This window comes from Budorcas taxicolor, chromosome 7, assembly GCF_023091745.1.
Source record: "Budorcas taxicolor isolate Tak-1 chromosome 7, Takin1.1, whole genome shotgun sequence".
Classification (NCBI taxonomy): domain Eukaryota; kingdom Metazoa; phylum Chordata; class Mammalia; order Artiodactyla; family Bovidae; genus Budorcas; species Budorcas taxicolor.
In genome coordinates, this window is record NC_068916.1 from 4,547,740 (window position 1) to 4,570,619 (window position 22,880).

A 22,880-nucleotide genomic window follows, 5' to 3' on the forward strand; every position below is an offset into this window, starting at 1 on the left:
GCTATTTCCCTGCATCCCTGTATGATAATTCCAAGAAAGAGCTCTTCTCATTCTCTGTCTCCAGGAGCTTCCCTTTCCATCTTTTCCCAAACCACACCTCTTGGCTTTCACCTCACACAACATAGCCCTTGGCAAGGACATCAGTGACCCTGTCAGTCAAAGTGAAAGTCACTCAGTCGTGTGTGACTCTTTGCAACTCCATGGACTATACAGTCCATGGAATTTTCCAGGCCAGAATACTGAAATAGGTAGCCTTTCCCTTCTCCAGGTGATCTTCCCAATGCAGGGATCGAACCCAGGTTTCCCAAATTGCAGGCGATTTCTTTACCAGTCGAGCCACAAGGGAAGCTGAAGAATATTGGAGTGGGTAGCCTATCCCTTCTCCAGCAGATGTTCCTGACCCAGGAATTGAACCAGGGTCTCCTGCATTGCAGGCCGATTCTTTCTTTACCAACCGAGGTATCAGGGAGACCTACTGTCAATCTGTGGTCAATTCTCAGCCTTCATCTTGCTGTCAGAAAACACTTCTTGGACTTTCGGCATTCCTGCACAGTCAGACCCTTTGGGCAGACACCTACAGCCAGGTGTTCCCTGTCACGTACTCCCTGACACGGACAACCCTCCAGGGGGACTGTCAACAGCTGGGTCGTGGGCTCGTGGCACCTGGATGGTGTCTAGAGTGCTGATGAAACGCTGCAGAATGTGATCCAGAGAGATGTCGGTGCTTCCTGACAGGTGGTCCTGCCTCCTTGGAAACCTCCCCCAGGAGCCATCCACGTCAGGAGAGACAAAGCCCTCAGCTTCCTTCCCTGTGAGACCTGTGACTGCCCTCTAGGGCTGTAAGTCACTTTTCTCTTTGGAGGGAAGGAGGGGAAGATGTGCCAGCAGCCCCATAAAAGTTCAGTATCTCCTAAAACTCGAGGTTCCTCTCTTGTGGAACAATTCAGTGCACAAAGCTGACATCTGGTGCCTGGCTGTGGAGATCAAGCATGGGAAGCCCATGCAAAATGCTGCTGCTTTTGCCGTGGTTGGGGTCTTGTATTTGTGATCTGGCTGGCCGACTGGCTTGCTGGGTTGCAAGCCAAGAGATATCTCAGGTCCTTCACAGCTTCTGATTTGCAATTTTGGCAACAACGAAGGGACACTGTAAGAGACACACCATTCCGAAAGAGAAAGGCGGCGGCCCGTGCACCAGTTAATAGACCTGAGGGAAGGGATGTCCACGGGAATCAGTGGTGGGCATACTGCCCAAACATCACGGTCAGCCGTGCAAGAAACAGCTATTTCCTGTGAGTGGAGGGAAACTGAGCAGGCGGCTCCATGCCGAGCACGGAGAAGTGGGTTCAAAGTCTCCTGGATGGTGCCTTGGTTGACACACTCTCTCTCCCTACAGCGGGGATGCTGCTGGTCACCTCAGGTCAGCCCCACTTCCCAACAAACATCAGAGCCCATGCTGCATCCCAGGAGGCATTTCTGAGTCCAGTCACAGATATACCCACCCACACTGGGTGCAAAGGGAAAGCCATCACCAATCCTGGGGGCAGAAGGCAGGCAGGAGCAGGGCTAGAACTCAGGGATGAGAGGCACGGGCACTGAATACATGAAGGGTTCTTTTAGAGATGACAGGAAAGGACCCTGGTGTTTGCTGTGAGCCCTGGCTTGGGACAACTCTCTGACATAGACCTCTATGGGGAACTGTCAACAGCTGGCATGTGGACTCATGGCACCTGGAAGGTGTCTAGAATGCTGGTGACATGCTGGAGAAGGTGATCCAGAGATGAGTGCCTCCTGACAGGGGGTCCTGCCTCCTTGGACACCTCACTCAGCCCTCATGGGAAGAACCAGAAAGGGGATGGGAGATGTCACCATGGCTCTGGGCCACTGGAAACCTCTGCTAAGTGGAGCCCACCCCAAATGTCACCATCATGCCAGGCAAGGGACACAGAGCCCGAGAACAACGTGCTGTGGCTGTTCAGTCAAGGGGTCCCTGAAGCTAAAACGGATAGGGTCTGTAGTGACAATCTTGCCGCCTCATCTGAGTGAGCTCAAAACTCTAGGCATCACTGAGCTCCGGAAGCGTGTCTCCTTCCATCCCTGAGCCCTTCCTCCGCCTCCACTCTTACCACTGCTTTAAGAGAAAAATCATCAGAAGTGGGCCTTGGTCTCCCTGGGCTCAGAGGGACCCAACATGCCCCTCCGATACGCCAGGCATGCAGCCAGGGGGAGCGCTTAGATTTTGATGGCTCTGCTGGATACAGGTGTCTGGATTCCACTGATGGGATCTGAGCAAGGTTCCCATAGAGCAAGAAGAGAACTGTCACCCCGGGGCCAAGTCAGGGTGCTGTGACCGTGGCTTCTACCTCTGGACCCTGGTGTCTGCTGCTTGGAACACCCTGCTCCACACGAGGGCGGCGAGGCCCTGCATGTCGAGAGGCTACGGAGCATGTGACCAGCTCCAGCCCAGCAACGTGTCACTTGCCAAGCCTGCCAGCAGAACCCCAGCAGGAGGAAGGAAGTTGCAGGCCTCCTGGGAGATGTGAAAGCAGCCCAGGTAACAGGAGAGGCCGAGTCCAAAATCAGCAGCCGTGTGCAGCCTCAGAGTGGGAGCAGGCAGGAGACCGCCGCCAGCCCAGTCCAGTCACTGCGCCTGTGGCTCCAGCTGGCGAGGACAGGGCCGCCACCGTGGGGTCTTCTGTGCAGGCGAACAGGAGTCCTGGGCAGTGCAGCCAACTGCTTTCCCTTCCTGCTGGCATGCAGGGACCGAGACCAGAGCATCACTGGGGCTCCCTGCCCCAGGGGTGAGTTAGAAGGTGGCATTCTGCCCCCGACACTTGAACTTCCACCCGATGAATGACGTTTGGCTGGTGGGTGAGTCTGGCTTCTCCTGCCAGAAGCTATTTTTCCTGGCAAAGGTTTTGTGAGATGTTGTGAACACCCTGGCTATTCAGTGTGACACATAACTGCAGATGGGTGGGCAGAAGACACTCCTCCTCAGGTCCATGAACCATGCAGACAAGATGCGAGCATGACCGGGCTCCAGACCAGCAGAGTCGCTGTGTGCAGCTGCTGCCCTGCGCGTGGGGCCAAGTTCCAGTGCATGCCACACGGGACTGCCAAGGGTGACGCTCTCACCTGGCAGATGGGTGTCCCTCAGGAGACATCTCTCAGGTGTCTCCAACTGTGAGGGTCAGGGAACCGCTGGCTCTGGCCACACCATGGGGCTGTGTGCACCGCCTGGCCCACGAGGACCTGTCTGTCATGGGGGCTGCCCAGTGTGAACTGACCACCAGCTGGCCCTTGCTTCCTCCACTCCCCACACACAGCTGTCCTCAGAGGAGTCTAAGCCTGTAAGCTGCTCACCGGGTAAAGGTCCAGATGAAAAAGACAGTGGATGGTCTGGAGACAGTTGGGGACCCGGGATCTCACCCTGACTGTTCCTGGGCATGGTGCAACTCACCTTTCCCTCAGACACAGCCCCACCAGCACACGCTTCTGAGGGCAGCCTAGCTGAAGGGGTGGGGCTGACTGGCGCGTTCTTCTCAATTACTTTTACTGACTGGGTTTGTCTCTCTGAATCCACCCTCACAGGTGAGAGGTCTGGTATGAGAAGGGATGGTGGGGAAGTGGGGTTGCACTGCATGGGTCCTGCGAGGTGGCAGGGAATTCCGCAGATTTCAGGACCCCACAGAATCTGGAAGGAAGACCCCAGGGTGCTGGGGGAACCAGTCACTTCATCCACCGACTCTGCTCTGAAGCTCTAACCCTTGGCCGGGATGGCCTTCTTGCATGTTCCAGAGAAGTGGCCTGCATATCTGCTCCAGCCCCATTCTCTGCCATCCGTGGTGGACATACACACCTGACTGGTTGTGGACAAGCAGGATGGGAAGGCGGACTTCCCTGGGACCGTCCCCTATAACCAGAAGTGGACTCGGCTACTGGGACCAAACTAGAGCTCAGGACTTACCTTTCAGCCCAGATGAGACCTAGTGAGAGTGTCATGGTTTACCTGAGACTTTGAGACTCACCAGATAGTCTAGGCTACACTGTGACTTGGGCGTGGGGGGCTTTAGGCCACACGGCATCAGCTGGGCCTCAGAGGAGCCACAGATCGAGGCCAGTCATGAGATGGGCGGTCTGTGTGAGCGCCCCGGCAGAGACCTGAGCAACGAGGCTCAACAAGGGAGTGTCCCTGGGTGGCCACACGACCTGTGCTGGGACATATCAGAGGTGACAGAAACAGGCATGTCCACATGACTCTACTGTGGGGACATCTGGGCCACGCCTGGACCCTCAGTAGGTGGAGGGATCCCACCCCACGTACCGCTTCCCTTTTGCTGCAGTAAACCAGAACCCTGACTGGGATGGTTGTGCTGAGTTCCGCTGCGTCCCTGAGATTCAGTCTGTCGCTGAACCTGAAGGTGGGTGGGGACGCCCAAGCGTGCCGTTGGTGCCCAGTGAGAATGGCCTTGGGGTCCTGAAGTTGATGTCAGAGGTGAAGGTGTTCCTGGGGACCCCCAGAGTTTGTGGCTCCCATCACACAGGGGAGTCAAGCCTGAGGGCCACACGGCAGCCCTCGAGGCCCAGCGTTCTGCAGCCTCATCCCCCACCACGCCCGCCGCGGCTCCCCTCTGCCTGCTGTTCCCCTGCAGCCTCGCTGCCCACTGCGAGTTCCTCCAACCGGTCTGCCCTTCGTCCTGCCGTATTTCCCTGGCTGGTCACGCCACTTCGGACTTCACACTGCATATCTGTCTATGTGCTTGTCATGTGTCTCCTCCCCAAGAAGGCCAGGCTCTATCCACGGACAAGGATGACCTGCCTGTTCACTGCTATCTTCCATGCACCCGGAATGGTTCTGGGCACTCAGCACAAACATGATCAAATGAGGAAACGGATGAGCGAGACTCAGGGGTGGGCAGAGTCACTGTGTCAAAAGCACGACGCGCATGGGAGCAAGCTCCGCCTCTGTCCCACCTCACCCGGCTGTGCACACCCGCTAGCTTGGCTTTGATTCAGGAGCAGGCAACCAGAACAGGAGGCCTGTCTCTTGTGCCCAGCCCCTCCATCAGACGCCACCCTGGACCCCTGACCCCCTGCCTAGCCTGATTCCCTCTGGGTGGCTCTTGCCTGTTGCAGGATTAGCTCCCAAAAGCTTACCTTTGTACCAGCTGACAATGGGCTTGGGTGTGCCCGTCACACGGCAGGCCAGCTTGACTGTCTCACCCAGCTCAGCTGTGCAGTCAGCCAGCTCTTCTTCAAAGTCGGGGGGGCCTGAGGATACAAACACAGGGCCTTGATCACTCCCTCCCTCCCTCAGGTGCCCACCTGGCAGGACCAGAGCCCCCTGACCAACAAATGGTTGCAACAGACACCACCCCTTAGGAGCCTTTATCTGCAGTACCACACTGGGAGCTGGAGGGGACTCAGGGGAAGGGACACAGGCCCAGGATACGTCGGGGAGCATGGTAGGGACTGTGGGAAAGAAGGGTATGTTGAAACGGGATCCTCTCTCCCATTCTAAGTGAGGAAGCAAGACCAAGACTGCCGGGCCCTTCACATCCCTAACACAGCCTGCCTGCCCTATGCTGGGCAGCCAAGCGCGGACCCTGAGGCCCCCACCAAATCTGGCTAACCAAGGGTAGAGCGCGCCACTTGCCCTAGAATTGAGCATCCCCTTGTGCTTGCCCAGGTGGGGACAAGGGCCCAGAGTGCAGGACCTGCCAACTCGTGTGCTCTGAAGCCAGGCACCCAGGCAAAGGTTCAGCCTCCCTCCTAGCCTTGCCCCAGGAGCCCAGGCACTCACGCCAGACGGGCAAGGCCAGGCGCTGCTGGATGCCACAGATCTCCTTCACCCAGGAGTTCTTGGTGATGACCGTCCGTGCCTGCAGCAGGTACTTGCGCACGGAGTCCTCCCGCTCATGCCAGATCTCAAAGGCCCGGTCGTCGCCCTCCACCTGGTCGTTCAGGTCGATGCTGCTCAGCTGTGGGAGGAGGGCACAGGCTCACTGCCGGGACGCAGACCAAGCCGTGGTCACCGAGGCCAGGGTAGTGGGACTGACCCCGGGCTTCCCGGCCTGCACACCCTGCATGGCCTCCCTGCCCACCCAGGCTCCGCCGGCACCCTGCAAACCTTCATCATGTTCCGGAAGACGTAGCTGAAGGTGTCGGTGCGGGAGTCCCGCCGGGGCTTGCAGACCACCAGGTGGTTCCGGAACAGGAAGACGTGCCGGTGGTGGCCTTTCCATGGCATCCGCGCACCCGGCGCCCCCTCCCACACGATGAAGTGGCCCTGGGCACGTGGTCGGCCGTGGTCAGCCAGGCCCAGCCGGGCATCCACCCTCCACCACCCAGGGCCCTCCCTGCACCCTCAGCCCCAGACCTGGTGGATGGGCTCACCCAGGGCCCTCCCTACACCCTCAGCCTCAGACCTGGCGGATGGGCTCGCCCAGGGCCCTCCTCGCACCCTCAGCCTCAGACCTGGCAGATGGGCTCGTCCAGGGCCCTCCTCACACCCTCAGCCTCACCTGGCGGATGGGCTCACCCAGGGCCCTCCCTGCACCCTCAGCCTCAGACCTGGTGGATGGGCTCGCCCAGGGCCCTCCCCGCACCCTCAGCCCCAGACCTGGCGGATGGGCTCGCCCAGGGCCTCCAGAGTGCCGGGGTAGTTCTCCATGAGTGACACGTGCAGCTGGTTCTCCGCTCGCTGCGGCAGGGCCGACACCACCGCGTAGGCTTGCTCGAGCAGCGCGCAGTTCTGGCCGTTCCGTGCCTTGTTTCGGATCAGCTCCTGCGGAAGACTGCAGGTCAAGGCAAGGCCTGGGGTGGCTGGGCACGGGAGCAGCCCCACAGCCCCTGGACCGTATTGCCTACCTTGAGCAGGGCCTGGTATTGCTGGACCCGCTCTACCGGCTGCTCCAGGAAGTGCTGCAGTGGTGGGGGTGGTGGCTGCGAGGGGTCTGCAGCTGACAGCACGTCCTCAGTGTATTTCTGTGGGAACCACAGGGCTGGGCTCAGGGAAGGAGTGCAGCCTCCAGGGGGCCTGTGTCCCCAGAGTCTGAAAGCTGGTGGACCGGGTGCCCAGGGGAGCTTACATGTGCACCCACAGACCCACCTCCCCATGTGGGTCCCACTGCTGCCCCAGGGGGTGGCCAGCGTCACTGCCTAACACACGAGCAGGGCTGGTGGGAGAGCAGGGTTGGCGGGGGGATCCTGCCTGCTTTTCTAACCTGGGGGTCAGGGGTCCTGGGAAGGTGAAGCGGAGCCTGAGCAGGGTCAGGGAAGATGACCTACAAGCCAGGAGCCAGAATCAAGCCTGGGGAGTGGAGGCCAGGTTGGCGGGCAGAGGGTCACCTTGTAGAACTCCTGCACGGCAGTGCTGACCATCACCGACTCGGCTTGCACTCGGCCCACCAGGAACTCCAGATACTTCTCAAAGGCTGCCTGGTTCTTGATGAAGCACATGGCCACGTCGTCATCTGTGTCACAGCTACGCAACTCCTGTAAGAAGCTGCCACAGAGGGGAACTGTGGTCAGGTGAGGGCTAACATCAGGACCCCCACCCAGGACCCACAATCCAGCCCCAAACCTGAGGGTTTGGGAAGGAACAGGCTACTACCGAGGCCCGAGCTCCTATGGCTGAAAGTCAGTGCTCTGGGCTGTGATGGCCACACACGTTTGCACGTGTGCTACATGTACACGTGTCTGTGGGCGTGTAAATACGTAAGGAACGACATGTCTGTGGGTGTACGTGTACACATGTACATATACACGTGTACATGTACACATGTATGTGTGTGTACCATGCACACGCATGCCCACACATGAAAGGGTGTGTGTGCGTGCAGGTATGCACATGTACTTATGTGTGCACACTTCTGGGGCATGCCTGCGTCCTTGGGTTGCAGTGGGTAGGTGTGCTGCAGGCACTGCTGGGGGTAGGCCAGGCACACGTGCCTGTATTCCTCGGGACACGTGTGTCCTTGTACAGGGCTGTGGTGCACTGATGGGTCAATCAAGTCATACAAGGTTCTGTCTCTTTTCAACCCCTGCCCACTCCCCTGAGGCCCAGGCCTGCCAGTACACACATGTGCAAGTGTGAGCATCCACGTGAGTGTGTCCTGTGCATGTGTGACTGGTGTGTGCACGCATGCATCTGTGTCTAAGCACACACACATGTACATGCACGTACACACACAGACCAAAGGAGACGCCTCGAGGCCCACCCTGCAGGCCCACCTGCTGTGGAAGTGGCCGATGTCCTGCACGTTTCGGAAGATGACTGCCTTCTGGCTGGTCACGGCTGCGGGCGCGTGGGGGCAGCGGTCCAGGTACTGCATGTGGTGGCTCTGCAGGAACTGCAGCTCGCCCACGAAGGACTGCTCTGAGCTCAGCAGGTCCCGGATGATGGCACTGGCAGGGCGACAGCCGTGCAGGGGAGACCCAGGAGTCAGCTGCTCAGCGGGGCACTTCCAAGTCGCATGCACTGTGCTGACCGCTTTCAGGATGGGCCAGGCCAGACAACGGAGGGAGGGCACCCCCACACCCACCCGGCAGCCCCACCATAGAAAATTAGCATCTCAGAGCTCCCCCACAGAAACCCACCTTCCCACCTGTCTGGGGGCCCCTCACCTCAGCCTCGTCTTGTACTCGTCCTCTGACAAAGCCTCCCCAGGGAACTCAGGGGCCTCTGCTGGCCCCCACTCAGGAGACAGCTGGTACAAAACAGGGCGGAGTCACAGGCAGCCTGGGCACTGGCCTGCCCTTCGAGGGTCAGGCTCCCACCTGCGACCCCAGGACCACCCCTCCGGCCACCTAGTTACCTTGAGCCGCTTGTCCAGGTAAGCCGGGGACACCCAGCCCTGCCGAGAGGGGCTGTTTTTGGTGGGTTTGGTGCGCACGAGCCAGCGCAGGGGATGGGCAGAGTCCAGGACCTCCACGTACTGGCCCTCCCGCAGCAAGATGGCATCCTGCTCAGCCCCCAGGGGCAGGTAGTCAGCCGTGACCACGTAGATGTCAAAGATCTGCGGGTGAGAGGGAGGAGCTGCTGTGTCAGGCCTGCGCTGGGGCCAGCCAGGCCTCCCAAGGCCCCAGGGAGCCCGTGTAGACACCAGAGGGGAGTGGGGCTGGGAGAGGGCCGATGGGCCTCCCAAGGCCTTAGGCTGCAAGGCCCCGAGGATTCAGTGGAGAAGACACAGCCATCCTAAGAGTCTTTGAAGCTCTAGAACAGGCCTGACCCAGCTCCAGGTAGGAAGCTCCTTTCAGGGGTGCAGGCAGCCCGCTCCAAAGGGATCAGGAGGAGTCTGTGGGGTGCTGGGCGCGTCCTGAGTCAGGGTGGTGATGCTGGCCACACAGGGGTGTTCCCCACACCTCCTTTCCCCCACTGTACCAGCTTGACCTGTACCCTGCCCCCAGGCTCTCACCTCCCCTCCCCCCACCCCTTGCCTGCCCATGCACCTCTCCCCGGGAGTCCCCATCCTCAGACTCTGAGGACGACTCCTGGACACTGGAAGACGGGCGTGAACGGCCATGCCGGGGGGATGCGGATGGCGTCTTTGACTCCTCGTCACTGTCAACTCCAGGCACCTGCAGCTTTGCTGAGGGACATAGGACACATGAGGCCCTCAAAAGGCCTGCCCCACTGGCTGTCTCCCCCGGGTCTCCGGGGCATGCAGGTGGGGAGGGCCCAGGCATGCGGGTGCGGTCTCGGCCTCCCCTGGAGCTCACTCCATCATCAGCCAGCCTTACCCTGTGTGATCTTGGCCGACACCATCTCAGTGATCTGCGAAGTGAGCTTCTTCAGGAACTCCTCCGTGCCCACCTCGGCCAAGGACAGGTGGCTACGGGCCTCTGCTGCCAGGAGCTCTGCTGGGGGCCAAAGCCTGGCTCAGCCAGCTGTGTGCTCCACAGACGTGCCTGAACACCTGCCCCTAGGCCCATCCTGGGCTTGGGATCAGAGGTGCCGATGGACACAGACAGCTGGGCCAGCACTGCCAGAAGCAGGAAATATTGACCACGACTAGAGGTCTCTTTGGCTCAAAAGCATCTGAGCCAAGGTGTGATTTAGGGAACCACGAACTTGGGGAAGCAGGGTCTGGGCAGTGGAAGCAGCAGGTGGCTGGAGGGAGAGCAGGCAGTCAGAGGGCAGGAGGCAGCCTGCAAAGGTGGAGGGCGGCGGGTGCAGGGGAGCTGAGCGCAAAGCTGAGCAAGTGGTCAGGCTAGGCTTGGAGCTTGGAGCTGTGGGGTTCCCCAGGGGGTCCACGCCACTTTCACTCCTGTTGTCCACTTGGCCTTTGGTCTAGGAAGGGGCTCGGGAGGGACAGAGATCAGAGGGAGCCCCGCCAGGCAGTATAATACGAGGACAGGCTCTGGACACCAAAGGCAGTGGGCTCAAGGGCTGGGGGGGCCAGAACCCTGGCAGCTTCAGGTTGACCTTGATGGACGTGGGATCCTTTGCGGGGGTGATGGGTCAGCGGAGGTGTTGGGGTTAAGAGGCAATGAGGATGACCAACGGTGGGCAGCACAGGAAAGGGGGGAGCGGGTAGATTAACGAAGCAGGTCAGTGACGAGTGATCCCACAGGCAGGGGGCGCGCGGGATGCACGGCTCCTTCCTCCTGACTTCTGTGAAGACTCAGTATTTTCCATAAATTACAAGTTTAAAACACGCCAAGATGCTGGGGCCCTGTGCAGGTCAGAAATGGGTCCACAAGAGGCCAGGGAGCCCCGGCCTCAGCTGGGCCAGCAGTGTTGCTGGGGCCACACAGTCCGGAGGAGCCCCACAGGCCGGGGGCAGCCCGCCGAGCAGCCTCCTGCATGCCCCTGCCCCTCCCTGCACAGACGTGTGCCCACCCTGCCCGTACCTTTCTTCTGCCCAGCAAGGTCCATGAAAGCTGTAGGTTCTGACATCTGTGCAGCAACAGCTTGGGTCCTAGAGGGGGAGGAGATACCCTGAGGAGCCTGACAGAAAGGAGGGTCTGGGGGCTGTGGGGCTAGACGCCATGGTCAGGGTCCTGGGGAAGGACTCCTCTCCAGTGGGGAGCCTAGCCCCACGACCCAAGCAGAGCAGAGCTGGGCGGGGGTGCAAGATGGGGCTCCTCCCCGGTGGCAGCACCACCCCCCACTCCCAGGACCTGCACCCCGGGGCCCACATTCTCGAGCCCTCTCTGCTGGCCCCTGGCTCCTGAGCAGCCCCTCACTCACCCCTGCAGGAAGGTGGAGATGAGGGCCTCCTTCACCTCTGGCTGCTCCTCCGTGGCCCCTGCCTCCTTAGGCACTGTCGGGAGAACAGGGCGAGCCACTGGAATGATGCCACACACCCCTGAGCACGGATTCTGGCCAGCACCCCTGCCAGTGATGCCTGGACCACCCACCAGGGGCCCTAGCCCTGTCCCCTGGAGCCCCGAGGAAGCCTGTGCCCACTGCCCCAACTTGTCCATAGTCACCCCACCAGTGGCAGGAAATGGAAGGGTGTGCACTTGATTCACCAGCCCTCCGAGGAGCTGAGAGGGCCCGGGAAGAAACCACTCAGGGTGGTGGGGGCTTCTAGGAGGGTCTAGCTGAGCGGAGCCCACAGGGTAGTGGGTGGGGACTGGGTCAGGAGCTTGGAGGCTGCACACTGCCCACTCTGCCCCCGCTCCCACGCCCACTCACAGCCAGAGACGTGCAAGCCTGCGGAGCAGAGGGCCTGGCCGGCAGCGTTGGAGGCGATGCAGGTGTAGGTGCCCTGGTGCTGCCGGCCCACATCCAGCAGGACCAGGCTGTGCTGCTGGGCGGAGCTGGCCACCGTGTAGCCGGGCGTGTGGCGGCCGATCCACAGCACACCCTGCTCGGCTTCCTCCCGCAGCCAGTGCACAGCCGGCGGTGGGCTTCCTGCGGGCAGGAGTACACGGTGGACGGTCCTTCCCCACACCAGGAGGGCGGCTCACCTCCGAGCCTCTCTAGAAGGGTCCTGCGTGGGGGCAGGGAGGCGGGACTGCCTACCTTCCACCTTCACGGAGAAAGTGATGCTGGAACCCTTTTTCACCTTCTTGGAGGTGAATTTCTCCAGGAACCGGGGTGGGACCAGCTGCTGGCGTGCATCTGGAAAGACACAGGGCACTTAGTGGCAAACAACACGGATCCCCAGTTCCACACGGGAATTCACAAGTCCCCCCTCACATTCCCTTACTGAATCTATGCCCAGGGCCTCCCTCTCTCTGCCCTCTGGGTTCAGCTCACCTAATGCTGGCTTCTCTTCTGGTTCATTGGGGCCTGAAAAAAGCACGCAAGTCAGATCTACAGCACCAAGGTGCCCCCTCCCCTGAACAAGCCTGCCTATCAGGGTGGGAGTCTCGAGGGGGGCCCCACCCACTTCCACACACCACACACACCACCTTTCCTAAACCTGGCTGGCCATGCAGACCTGGGATTTGCACTCAGGCCCACGGACCAGATGCAATGCTACCCCATGTCAGCCCAGGGGTCTGGGGCTCGGCGCTGAAACCAACACAGGAACAGGTCTGCTCAAAAAGTCACACTGAAGCCAAGCCACAGGCAATGTTGGCTCCCTAGACCAGCGCAGACTTGGGTAAGACCGGGAATCACCTTGCAGCGCTCAGAACTTGGAACAGTAAGGCAGTTCAGACTTCTCCTTCTAAAATGAGTATGTGCCTCTTTCTCCCCAGAGTCTACCGAAGGCCCCAGGCTTGCCTGGGACGACTCCACCAGCTAGCTAGCCTTCTAGCTAGTCAGTTTTCATGGACCCCTTGCCCCCTCAGCTTCCCCAGCGGCTCAGACAGTAAAGAACCTGCCTGCAATGCAAGAGACCTGGGCTCAATCCCTGGGTTGAGAAGATCCCCTGTAGAAGGGAAAGGCTACCCCCTCCATTATTTTTGAATGGAAACTTCCACTGCCAGAGCAGCCCGGAGGACTGCAGTCCATGGGATCACAGAGGGTCGGACGTGACTGAGCGACTAGCATTTTCACACACACACTTCACCCCTTAGGGGCACATGCTCTCTGGGGAGCAGTTTCTGGGCACCTGTGACTTCTGTGCACAGAGGCAGTGACCACTGGGTCCTGGCTTCCAGGCCTGCCACAGGTGTGCCAACCCAGGTGTGGACGCCAGGCCCTGCCACATCGCTGGGCACCCACCTCGGACCAGGAGCCGAGCCGAGGAGTAAGCGGCACCCACGGCGTTGCTGATGTAGGCCGAGTACTGGCCTGCATCCTCGCTGGTGACCGAGACAACCTCCAGGGTGTGCAGCATCTTTCTGTCCGCCATACGTATGTGCGCGGATGCGGTCAGGGGCTGCCCATCTTTGAACCAGTAGAGTCGAGGCGTGGGGTAGCCTGAGGCCACAGGGGGAGCGGTGAGCGCAGGGCCCCAGCCCAGTGGGCACCGTGCCCACCACCAGCCCTCAGAGAGCCTGGGGTCACCGGTGACCACGCAACCGTGGCTTGGCAGGAGACAGCGCCGTGCCCTCCGTCCCTCTCCCGCTCACCTTTCACCTTGAGCTGGAACTTGGCCAGCCGCGTGCCGGGGGCCACCTGCAGGTCTTTCAGCTCCTCCACGACCTGGGGCAGCTGCCCCTCCTCTGAGGTAGACTCTGTGCCCTCTTGTTCCCGGCTGGCAGGGAGAACAAAGACGTGGCAGCCGTGAGCAGGACCAGTGGGGGCTCCGGGACAGAAGGGGCCCGGGGTTGGGGTGGGTCAGTCCTGAGTTCTCCTCTATGCTGGGTGGAGAGTACGGTGGGCTGGCTGAAGCCACCACACTTGGGATGCTGTCAGTCCAAGCCAGCATTGCCACCCCCGCAAGGACCCGGGACCACCAGCCCACTGGGCGCTGCCCACCTCTGCCTGGCGCTCTACCTGGACAGGTAGCCCTGGGCGCTGAAGTAGGACGAGGTCTCCGTGGCGTCCGCAGCGGTGTCATAGTCGGTGCTGGTCACTGCGGGTGAAGGGTGGGGCTGAAGCGAGGCCTGCACCTCATCTTCTTCCCAGGCACGACCCCAACCCCCGGAGGGCACCCAATTCTCACTGTGCAGCTATTCCTGGGGGACACTCACACTTCCGCACTTCTGAGTCAGAAGGAACGGGCGACACGGCTACCTGCGGCCCCTCCCTGTCCCCAGGCTACTTACCAGCCCATATTTCCAGGCCTGTAACTGACTTCAAGACCCAACAAATTATCAGTACTGGGCTTCATAATAGCAGACAGTGGCAATTAACTTAGTTCCTTAGTCCCAGCTAACTAAGGAACAAGGGTGACACAGGTCTCAGAACCAGCAGCTGGGGTTTCCTCTTAGAGCCACAATGAAGAATAAGGGCTAAATTTATCCTCTGCTGTGGTCTGAGTGCTGTATCCACACCCCCCCCCACCCAAATTCATATGTTCAAGTCCGTACTCCTACCATGATGGTGTCTGAAGGTGGGACCTTTCCAAGGTGATCAGACTTAGATGAGGTCGTAAGAGTGGAGCCTCATGAATGGGATTAGTGCCCTAATAAGAAGGGACCCCGTCTCCCTTCCCCCATGTGAGAACACAGTGAGAAGACAGATGTTGGCAACTTGGAAGAGGACTCTCACCAGCACCCTTCCATCTCCATAACTTCAGGCAGTGTGCTTCTATCATTTAAGCTGCCCAGTCTATGGGACTTTGTTACAACCGCCTGAAATAAGATACCCACCCCCGAAACAACCAAAGGAAAACAAACACAATAAAGAAAATAGTGGCTGTGATGTAGGGATTTATAATAAGAAACAGAAGTTTGGTCTTCTTCCTGTTCCTGACTCAGAGTTCCTACACACTTGGAATTTCCTAACTGGACAGGTGTAGAGGTGGGGATTTTTTAAAAATTTATTTTAATTGGAGGTTAATTACTTTACAATATTGTGGTGGGTTTTGCCATACATTGACATGAATCAGACATGGGTGTACATGTGTTTCCCATCTTGACCCTCCCTCCCACCTCCCTCCCCATCCCATCCTTCTGGGTCATCCCAGTGCACCAGCCCTGAGCACCCTGTCTCATGCATTGAACCTGGACTGGCGATCTGTTTCACATATCATAATACACGTTTCAATGCTATTCTCTCAAATCATCCCACCCTCGCCTTCTCCCACAGAGTCCAGAAGTCTATTCTTTACATCTGTGTCTCTTTTGCTGTCTCGCATATAGGGTCATCATTACTATCTTTCTAGACTCCATATATATGCAGTAATATAATGTATTGGTGTTTTTCTTTCTGGCTTACTTCACTCTGTATAATAGGCTCCAGTTTCATCTACCTCATTAGAACCAATTCAAATGCATTCTTTTTAATAGCTGAGTAATATTCCACTGTGTATATGAACCACAGCTTTCTTATCCATTTGTCTGCTGATGGATATCTAGGTTGTTTCCATGTCCTGGCTATTATAAACAGTGCTGTGATGAACATTGGGGTACACGTGTCTCTTTCAATTCTGGTTTCCTCGGTGTGTATGCCCAGCAGTGGGATTGCTGGGTCATAAGGCAGGTCTATTTCCAGTTTTTTAAGGAATCTCCACACTGTTCTCCATAGTGGCTGTACTAGTTTGCATTCCCACCAACAGCGTAAGAGGGTTCCCTTCTCTCCACACCCTCTCCAGCATTTATTGTTTGTAGACTTTTGGATCGCTGCCATTCTGACTGGTGTGAAATGGTACCTCACTGTGGCCTTGATTTGCATTTCTCTGATAATGAGTGATGTTGAGCATCTTTTCATGTGTTTATTAGCCATCTGTATGTCTTCTTTGGAGAAATGTCTATTTAGTTCTTTGGCCCATTTTTTGATTGGGTCATTTATTTTTCTGGAATTGAGCTGCAGGAGCTGCTTGTATATTTTTGAGATTAATTGTCTGTTGCTTCATTTGCTATTATTTTCTCCTATTCTGAAGGCTGTCTTTTCACCTTGCTTATAGTTTCCTTCGTTGTGAAAAAGTTTTTAAGTTTAATTAGGTCCCATTTGTTTATTTTTGCTTTTATTTCCATTACTCTGGGAGGTGGGTCATAGAGGATCCTGCTGTGATGTAGGTCAGAGAGTGTTTTGCCTATGTTTTCGTCTAGGAGTTTTATAGTTTCTGGTCTTAGGTTTAGATCTTTAATCCTTTTTATTTTTGTGTATTTTAGAAAGTGTTCTAGTTTCATTCTTTTACAAGTGGTTGACCAGTTTTCCCAGTACCACTTGTTAAACAGATTGTCTTTTCTCCATTGTATATTCTTGCCTCCTTTGTCAAAGATAATGTGTCCATAGGTGCGTGGATTTATCTCTGGGCTTTCTATTTTGTTCCATTGAGCTATGTTTCTGTCTTTATGCCAGTACCATACTGTCTTGATGACTGTTGCTTTGTAGTATAGTCTGAAGTCAGGCAGGTTGATTCCTCCAGTTCCATTCTTCTTTCTCAAGATTGCTTTGGCTATTAGAGGTTTTCTGTATTTTTATACAAACTGTGAAATTATTTGTTCTAGTTCTCTGAAAAATACCGTTGGTAGCTTGATAGGGATTGCATTGAATCTATAGATTGCTTTGGGTAGTATATTTATTTTCACTATATTGATTCTTCCGATCCATGAACATGGTATATTTCTCCATCTATTTGTGTCATCTTTGATTTCTTTCATCAGTGTTTTATAGTTTTCTGTATATAGGTCTTTTGTTTCTTTAGGTAGATTTGGATTTTACATTAATGACACGATTTTTTCCTGAAAGCCCCTAAGGATGTGGTGATTCTTCCATAAGCCAGGGTAACCAACCACAGGATTAGAAGGTTGGGAACTTCTGACCGCCAGGAAGGAGAGAAGGGCTGGAGATTTAGTTCAATCACCAGTGGTCAATGATGTAATCAGTGTGTCTGTATAATGAAACCTCCATTAAAAACCCAAGAGAACAGGGTTCATAGAGCTTTCCCATTGGTAAGCACACGATCAGGGGTGAGTGGCAAGCTCAACCTGGGCCCTTCCCACCTTCCTGGCCTACACATCTCTTCCATCTGGCTGTTTCTAAGTTATACCCTTTTATAATAAACTGCTGACATAGTAAGTAACATGTTTCTCTGAGTTCTATGAACCACTTTAGCAGATTAATCAAATCCAAGGAAAGAATCACTGGAACCTCTAATTTATAGCATATTGGCCAGAAGCACAGGTGACAACCTGGACTTGCAGCTGATACCTGAAGTGGTGGGAGGCAGCTTTGTGGGAGTGAGCCCTTGACCTACGAGATCTGATGCTATCTGGGAAGATGGGATCAGAATTGAGTTAAACTATAGGACACTCAGCTGGTGTCGCAGAGAATTTCTTTTTGTAGGAGAAAAAATACCCACAAGTTAGAATTGGGTACAGAATCAGCAGAATGGTTTTCAAGTCACAGGCACTATGCAAGTGAAGGACAGTGATCTGTTAGAGACAGGAATGCAGGCGGATTGTTTACCAACTGAGCTATGAGGGAAGCCTCAGGAAACAACACTGGGCCCTACAATTGCCCCAGCTTCCTGCCTGAAGTTTACATGAAGGGGAAACTGAGGCAGAGACAGGCAGATCCTGAGTGGGGGAAACAAGAGCTGATGTCCTGAGAGATAAAGGCAGTCTTTGTCCATGGAACAGAAAATCAGAGAAGAGAAAGCTGAGCAGAGAGAGGGACCCCTTTCTTGAGGATTCAGCAGAGCGCCAATTGGTACATGCATACTGAAGAGCCATCTGAAAGGGCCAGAGGAGCACAAGGGCTGCAATAATGTCTGTCCACAGGCAGATTGGGCACATTCATAATTCACGAGGCATCAGGCAGAATGCTCAGGAACACTTACTTCAGCAGACAAAGACAGTCAGCCTTGGACTGAGCACTGCCTTGGCCCCACCAAACAAATCACACAAGGCAGATCCAAAAGGATCCAGCTGCTTCCAAGCAACTCACTGTATCACTCAAGAAGACATGCAGAAACACAAAATACTCACCTCCCAACCGGGTTAAATTCACACTGTCAGGCATTCAGCCAAGCCCATCAAGACATGCAAGGAGTCAGAAAACACACAACCTATAACACGCAGAATAATCTGTCAGTCGAAACCAACTCAGACTTGACACAGATGTTAGAACTGAGAGAGAAGGACATTCACGCAAGCACTAGAACTGTGTTCCATGTGTTCAAAAGGTTAGGACAAGATCTAGAACATATCAAAAAGATTCAAGTAGGGTGGCTTCCACAGTGGTCTAGTGGTTAAGAATCTACCCACCCATGCAGCAGACATGGATCTGATCCCTGATACAGGAAGCTCCCACATGCTGCAGAGCAGCTAGACTCTGCATCACACCTCCTGAGCCAAGCCTCTCGAGCCTGTGAGCCTCAACAAGAGAAGCCACCACACCGAAACAAGAGTAGCTCCCGCTCCAGGCAACCGGAGAAAGCTCACATGCAGTGACAGCCCAGTGCAGTCAAAAACTAAAAAGGAAACAAATACATTTAGGATACAATAAATGAAATTTTCTTTTTTACTAAAAAAAAAAAAAAGAAAAATGATTCAAGCAGAACTTCTAGGGATAAACAACACAATGGATGGGATTGATAGCAAATTAGATACTATGGAAAAAAAGGAGAGTGAATTAAAAGCACAGCAACAGAAACTATGCAAAATGAAATGCACAGCAAACAAGAATTTTAAAATATAAAAGGATTATTAGTAAGCTGTAGTACAACTTCAGTGGCGCTCAGTTCTCAGTCTTGTCTGACTCTTTGTGAACCCTTGGACTGTAGCCTGCCAGGCTCCTCTGTCCATAGCATTTCCCAGGCAAGAAAACGGGAGTGGGTTGCCATTTCCTTCTCCAGGGGATCTTCCTGAGCCAGGGATCGAACCTGTGTCTCCTGCATTGCCAGGCTGATTCATCACAAGATTCTGCAAGATGATTACAGAAAACATCTACCTCTGCCGCATTGACTAGGGCAAACGCTTTGACTGTGTGGATCACAACAAATGGTGGACAACTCTTACAAAGATGGGAATACCAGACCACCTTACCTGTCTTCTGAGAAATCTGTATGTATGTCAAGAAGCAACTGTTAGAACCGGACATGGAACAATGGAATGATTCAAAATTGGGAAAGGAGTACGTCAAGGCTATATATTGTCACCCTGCTTTTTTTAACATATATGCAGAGTACATCATGAGGAATGCCAGGCTGGATGACTCACAAACTGGAATCAAGATTGCCAGGAAAAATATCAATAACCTTTGATGTGCAGAAAGTGAAAAGGAACTAAAGAGCCTCTTGATGAAGGTGAGAGGAGAGTAAAAAAGCTGGCTTAAAACTCAACATTCAAAAACCTAAGATCATGGCATCTGGTCCCATCACTTCATGGCAAATAGATGGGGAAACAATGGAAACAGTGACAGACTTTATTTTCTTGGGCTCCAAAATCACTGCAGAAACTGCCTGCAGCCATTAAATTAAAAGATGCTTGCTCCTTGGAAGAAAAGCTATGACAAACCTAGACACTATATTAAAAAGCAGACATCATTTTGCCAACAAAGGTCCATATAGCCAAAGGTATAGTTTCTCCAGTAGTCAAGTATGGGTGTGAGTGTTGGACCATAAAGAAGGCTGAGTGCAGAAGAATTGATGCTTTTGAACTGTAGTGCTGGAGAAGATTCTTCAGAGTCCCTTGGACTGCAAGGAGATCAAATCAGTCAATCCTAAAAGAAATCAACCCTGAATATTCAATGGAAGGACTGATGCTAAAGCTGAAGCTCCAATACTGTGGCCACCTGATGCAAAGGGCCAACTCATTGGAAAAGACCCTGATGCTGGAAAAGATTGATGGCAGGAGGAGAAGGGGACGACAGAGCTTGAGATGGTTGGATGGCATTACTAACTCAATGGACATGAGTCTGAGCAAACTCCAGGAGATAGTGAAGGACAGGGAAGCCTGGCATGTTGCAGTCCATGGGGCTGCAAAGAGTTGGACACAACTGAGCAACTGAACAACAAGTGCAACTTCAAGTGCCTCGATTGTGTAGAAGTCCCCAGATGAAGGGGGAAAGGAAAAATATTTCAAGAAATAATGCCTCACAAATTTCAAACTTAATGAAAAATATTAAAAGTGTTAGTTGCTAAGTTGTGTCCAACTCTTTTGTGAACCCATGGATTGTACAGCCCACCAGGCTCCTCTGTCCATGGAATTCTCCAGGCAAGAATGCTGCAGAGTAGCCCTTCCATCCTGCATGAGATCATCCTGACCCAGGGATCAAACCTGAGTTTACTGCATTGTAGGCAGATTCTTTACCATCTGAGCCACCAGGGAAGCCCCATTGACTCAAGAACCTCAATTAACTGCAAGATAAGGAACATAAAGACAAGTGCACCAAAAATTATGATTACTCAAAAACCACTGATAAAAAGGAAATAATCAAATGTACTCAGAGATTATGTTTGCAGGAATTGACAGGCTGATCCTAAAATTCATTAAAAAATACAAGAGACTCAGGATGGTCAAAACAATCAAGTTGGCGGACTCACACTTATCAAAACTTAATACAAAGCTACAATAGTCAAAACAGTGTAATAATGGCATAATGACAGACATCTGGACGAATGGAAGAGAAATGAAAGTCAGAAATAAATCTATACATTTAATGGAAATTCATTTCTGGCAAAAAGAGTTCCAAGACAATGTTATAAGGGAAAATATTCTTTTCAAAAAATAATGCAGGTACTTTCCCCCAGCCCATGGCTTTTCATCCTCAACACTTGATTTTTCACAGAGCAAACGGTTTTAAGTCTGAGGAGGTCCACTTTACCAATTTTTCGTTTCAGGGTGAAGTCTAAGTAGTCTTTTCCTAGCCCTTGATCCTGAGGATTTCTTCCCATGTTTTCCCTAAAAGTTTGATAGGTTTATATTTTACATTTAAGTATGTAATCCATTCTGAGGTAATTTTCAAACAAGGTTGAAGTTCCTATTTTTGGTTTCTTTTTTTAATTAATAAATTTTAATTGGAGAATACTTCCTTTACAATATTGTGATGGTTTTTGCCATACCTCAACGTGAATCAGCCATGGGTGCACGTGTTTCCCCCATCTTGAAGCCCCCCTCCCTCCCCACCCCAACCCTCTGGGTTGTCCCAGAGCACTGGCTTTGGGTGCCCTGCTTCATGCATCAAACGTGCACTGGTCATCTACTGCACATACGGTAATACACGTGTTTCAATGCTGTTCTCTCAAATCATCCCACCCTCGCCTTCCCCCACAGAGTCGAAAAGTGTTCTTTACATCTGTGTCTCTTTTGCTGCCCTGCATATAGGATCATCGTTACTGTCTTTCTAAATTCCATATATATGCGTTAATATTGGTGTTTCTCTTTCTGACTTACTTTACTCTGTATAATAGGTTCTAGGCTCATCCACCTCATTAGAACTGACTCAAATGCGTTCCTTCTTATAGCTGAGTAGTATTCTATTGTGTATATGTACCACAACTTCCTTATCCATTCATCTGCCGATGGACATCTAGGCTGCATCCATGTCCTAGCTATCGTAAACAGTGCTGCAATGAACACTGGGGTACATGTGTCTCTTTCAATTCTGGTTTCCTTGGTGTGTTCATATTTTTGCCTTCAATTGTTCAAATTACTCCAGCACTATTTGAAATTCCATCCTTGAATCTGAAATTCTGTGTTTCCTCAATTTGTTTTTGGATTTTTGTGAAAAATCAGATGGATTTATTTGTACTGAAGCTATCTAGGGGCCCACCAGGAATCAGGAACAAAGATCAAATATATATATTTCTTATTATGCCACAGTGCCGTTAACCACCCACTGTGCCCATGGGGTACGTCCAAGTCTTCCCAGGTTTTTCCCCACCCCATTTACCTCACAAGGGGGATCCAAGAGAACTCTCTATCTGCCACAAGACTTTCCAGCCCCAAATTCTGCCTGACCTGAGACCAATGCTGGGCTGGTAATCCTCCAACCCAGCACTGCCTCTCACTGCCAGGATCCCTGCCCTGCCTGAATCTTCACACCCAAATGTGCACTCACGGTCCACACGGAGCTCTGCCTTTGTAGAGGACACACCCACACTGTTCTCGGCCAGGCAGCGGTAGACACCCATGTCTGCTGGCACCACCGCCGTGATGATGAGCTGGTGGCCGCCCTGCTGGTCCTCACTGATCATGTAGTGGTCGTCCTCCTCCAGCATCCTCCCATCCTTGAACCAGCGCACAGTGGGCACAGGCTGGCCTGTCACCACACAGTCGAAGCTCACAGGGTACCCATCCAGCACCTCCTGATTCTGTAGCTCGGTCAGGAATACCGGGGCTAGAAGAGAAGGGCAGGGCACCCAGCACGTCGGCCCTGGGTTCCCCGCAGCTACCCCAGCGGCCAGCAGTTCAGTGCTGCATGGCACCCATTCACGTGAGTGCTCACAGACTGGGGGCCAAACAGAATTCTCTCTCTGCCAACTGAGCTATCCCCTCCTCCCCATGCTCTAGAAGAATCCTCTCTTTGCCAGCCTGGTTCCCAAGCTCCCATGAGGTCAGAGAGACAGCAGACAAGAAATGGGGAGGAAGGGCAAGTAAAGGGAAGGCCAAGGCTGGCAGTCTGGAACTGGAAGCACACAGCAGACCAGAGATAAAGAGGAGGAATGATGCTGTGGGTTGTCAACGATACCCCCTTTAGGGGATCATTATGATGGTGATCATTATGAGGGTAACGATGTTCCCTGTTAGACAGAAGTAAACAGTGAAATGACTTTTCAATTAACTTTAGTTGCCGGAGTGGGAAACGGGGTTCAGACTGGACTATGTGGGACCCTACTTTTTATACAGATTACATCTCAAACCCTCATGGGGGAAAAAATAAATCCCTAAACTCTAGGAAGTCAGTATTCCCAAACATA

The 22,880-nt window shown here is 53.9% G+C and overlaps 1 protein-coding gene across 50 annotated transcripts in view; it reads right to left on the reverse strand.

The window, feature by feature from the left end:
• OBSCN (obscurin, cytoskeletal calmodulin and titin-interacting RhoGEF) overlaps window positions 1–22,880 on the reverse strand; it is a 233,171-nt gene that overhangs the window by 25,223 nt on the left and 185,068 nt on the right. For 49 of the 50 annotated variants that reach the window (XM_052643386.1, XM_052643400.1, XM_052643406.1 and 46 more), the window contains 20 exons: window positions 22,022–22,300; window positions 13,844–13,922; window positions 13,477–13,601; window positions 13,127–13,324; window positions 12,212–12,244; window positions 11,975–12,073; window positions 11,645–11,863; window positions 11,195–11,267; window positions 10,855–10,922; window positions 9,742–9,861; window positions 9,451–9,590; window positions 8,817–9,017; window positions 8,626–8,708; window positions 8,233–8,406; window positions 7,348–7,504; window positions 6,868–6,984; window positions 6,620–6,784; window positions 6,128–6,286; window positions 5,801–5,978; window positions 5,155–5,268 (listed from right to left, as the gene is read on the reverse strand). In XM_052643386.1, the coding sequence (XP_052499346.1) occupies window positions 5,155–5,268; window positions 5,801–5,978; window positions 6,128–6,286; window positions 6,620–6,784; window positions 6,868–6,984; window positions 7,348–7,504; window positions 8,233–8,406; window positions 8,626–8,708; window positions 8,817–9,017; window positions 9,451–9,590; window positions 9,742–9,861; window positions 10,855–10,922; window positions 11,195–11,267; window positions 11,645–11,863; window positions 11,975–12,073; window positions 12,212–12,244; window positions 13,127–13,324; window positions 13,477–13,601; window positions 13,844–13,922; window positions 22,022–22,300 (2,781 nt within the window). The remainder of the gene's footprint in view (window positions 1–5,154; window positions 5,269–5,800; window positions 5,979–6,127; window positions 6,287–6,619; window positions 6,785–6,867; window positions 6,985–7,347; window positions 7,505–8,232; window positions 8,407–8,625; window positions 8,709–8,816; window positions 9,018–9,450; window positions 9,591–9,741; window positions 9,862–10,854; window positions 10,923–11,194; window positions 11,268–11,644; window positions 11,864–11,974; window positions 12,074–12,211; window positions 12,245–13,126; window positions 13,325–13,476; window positions 13,602–13,843; window positions 13,923–22,021; window positions 22,301–22,880) is intronic. The other variant, XM_052643356.1, reaches the window with a different exon arrangement.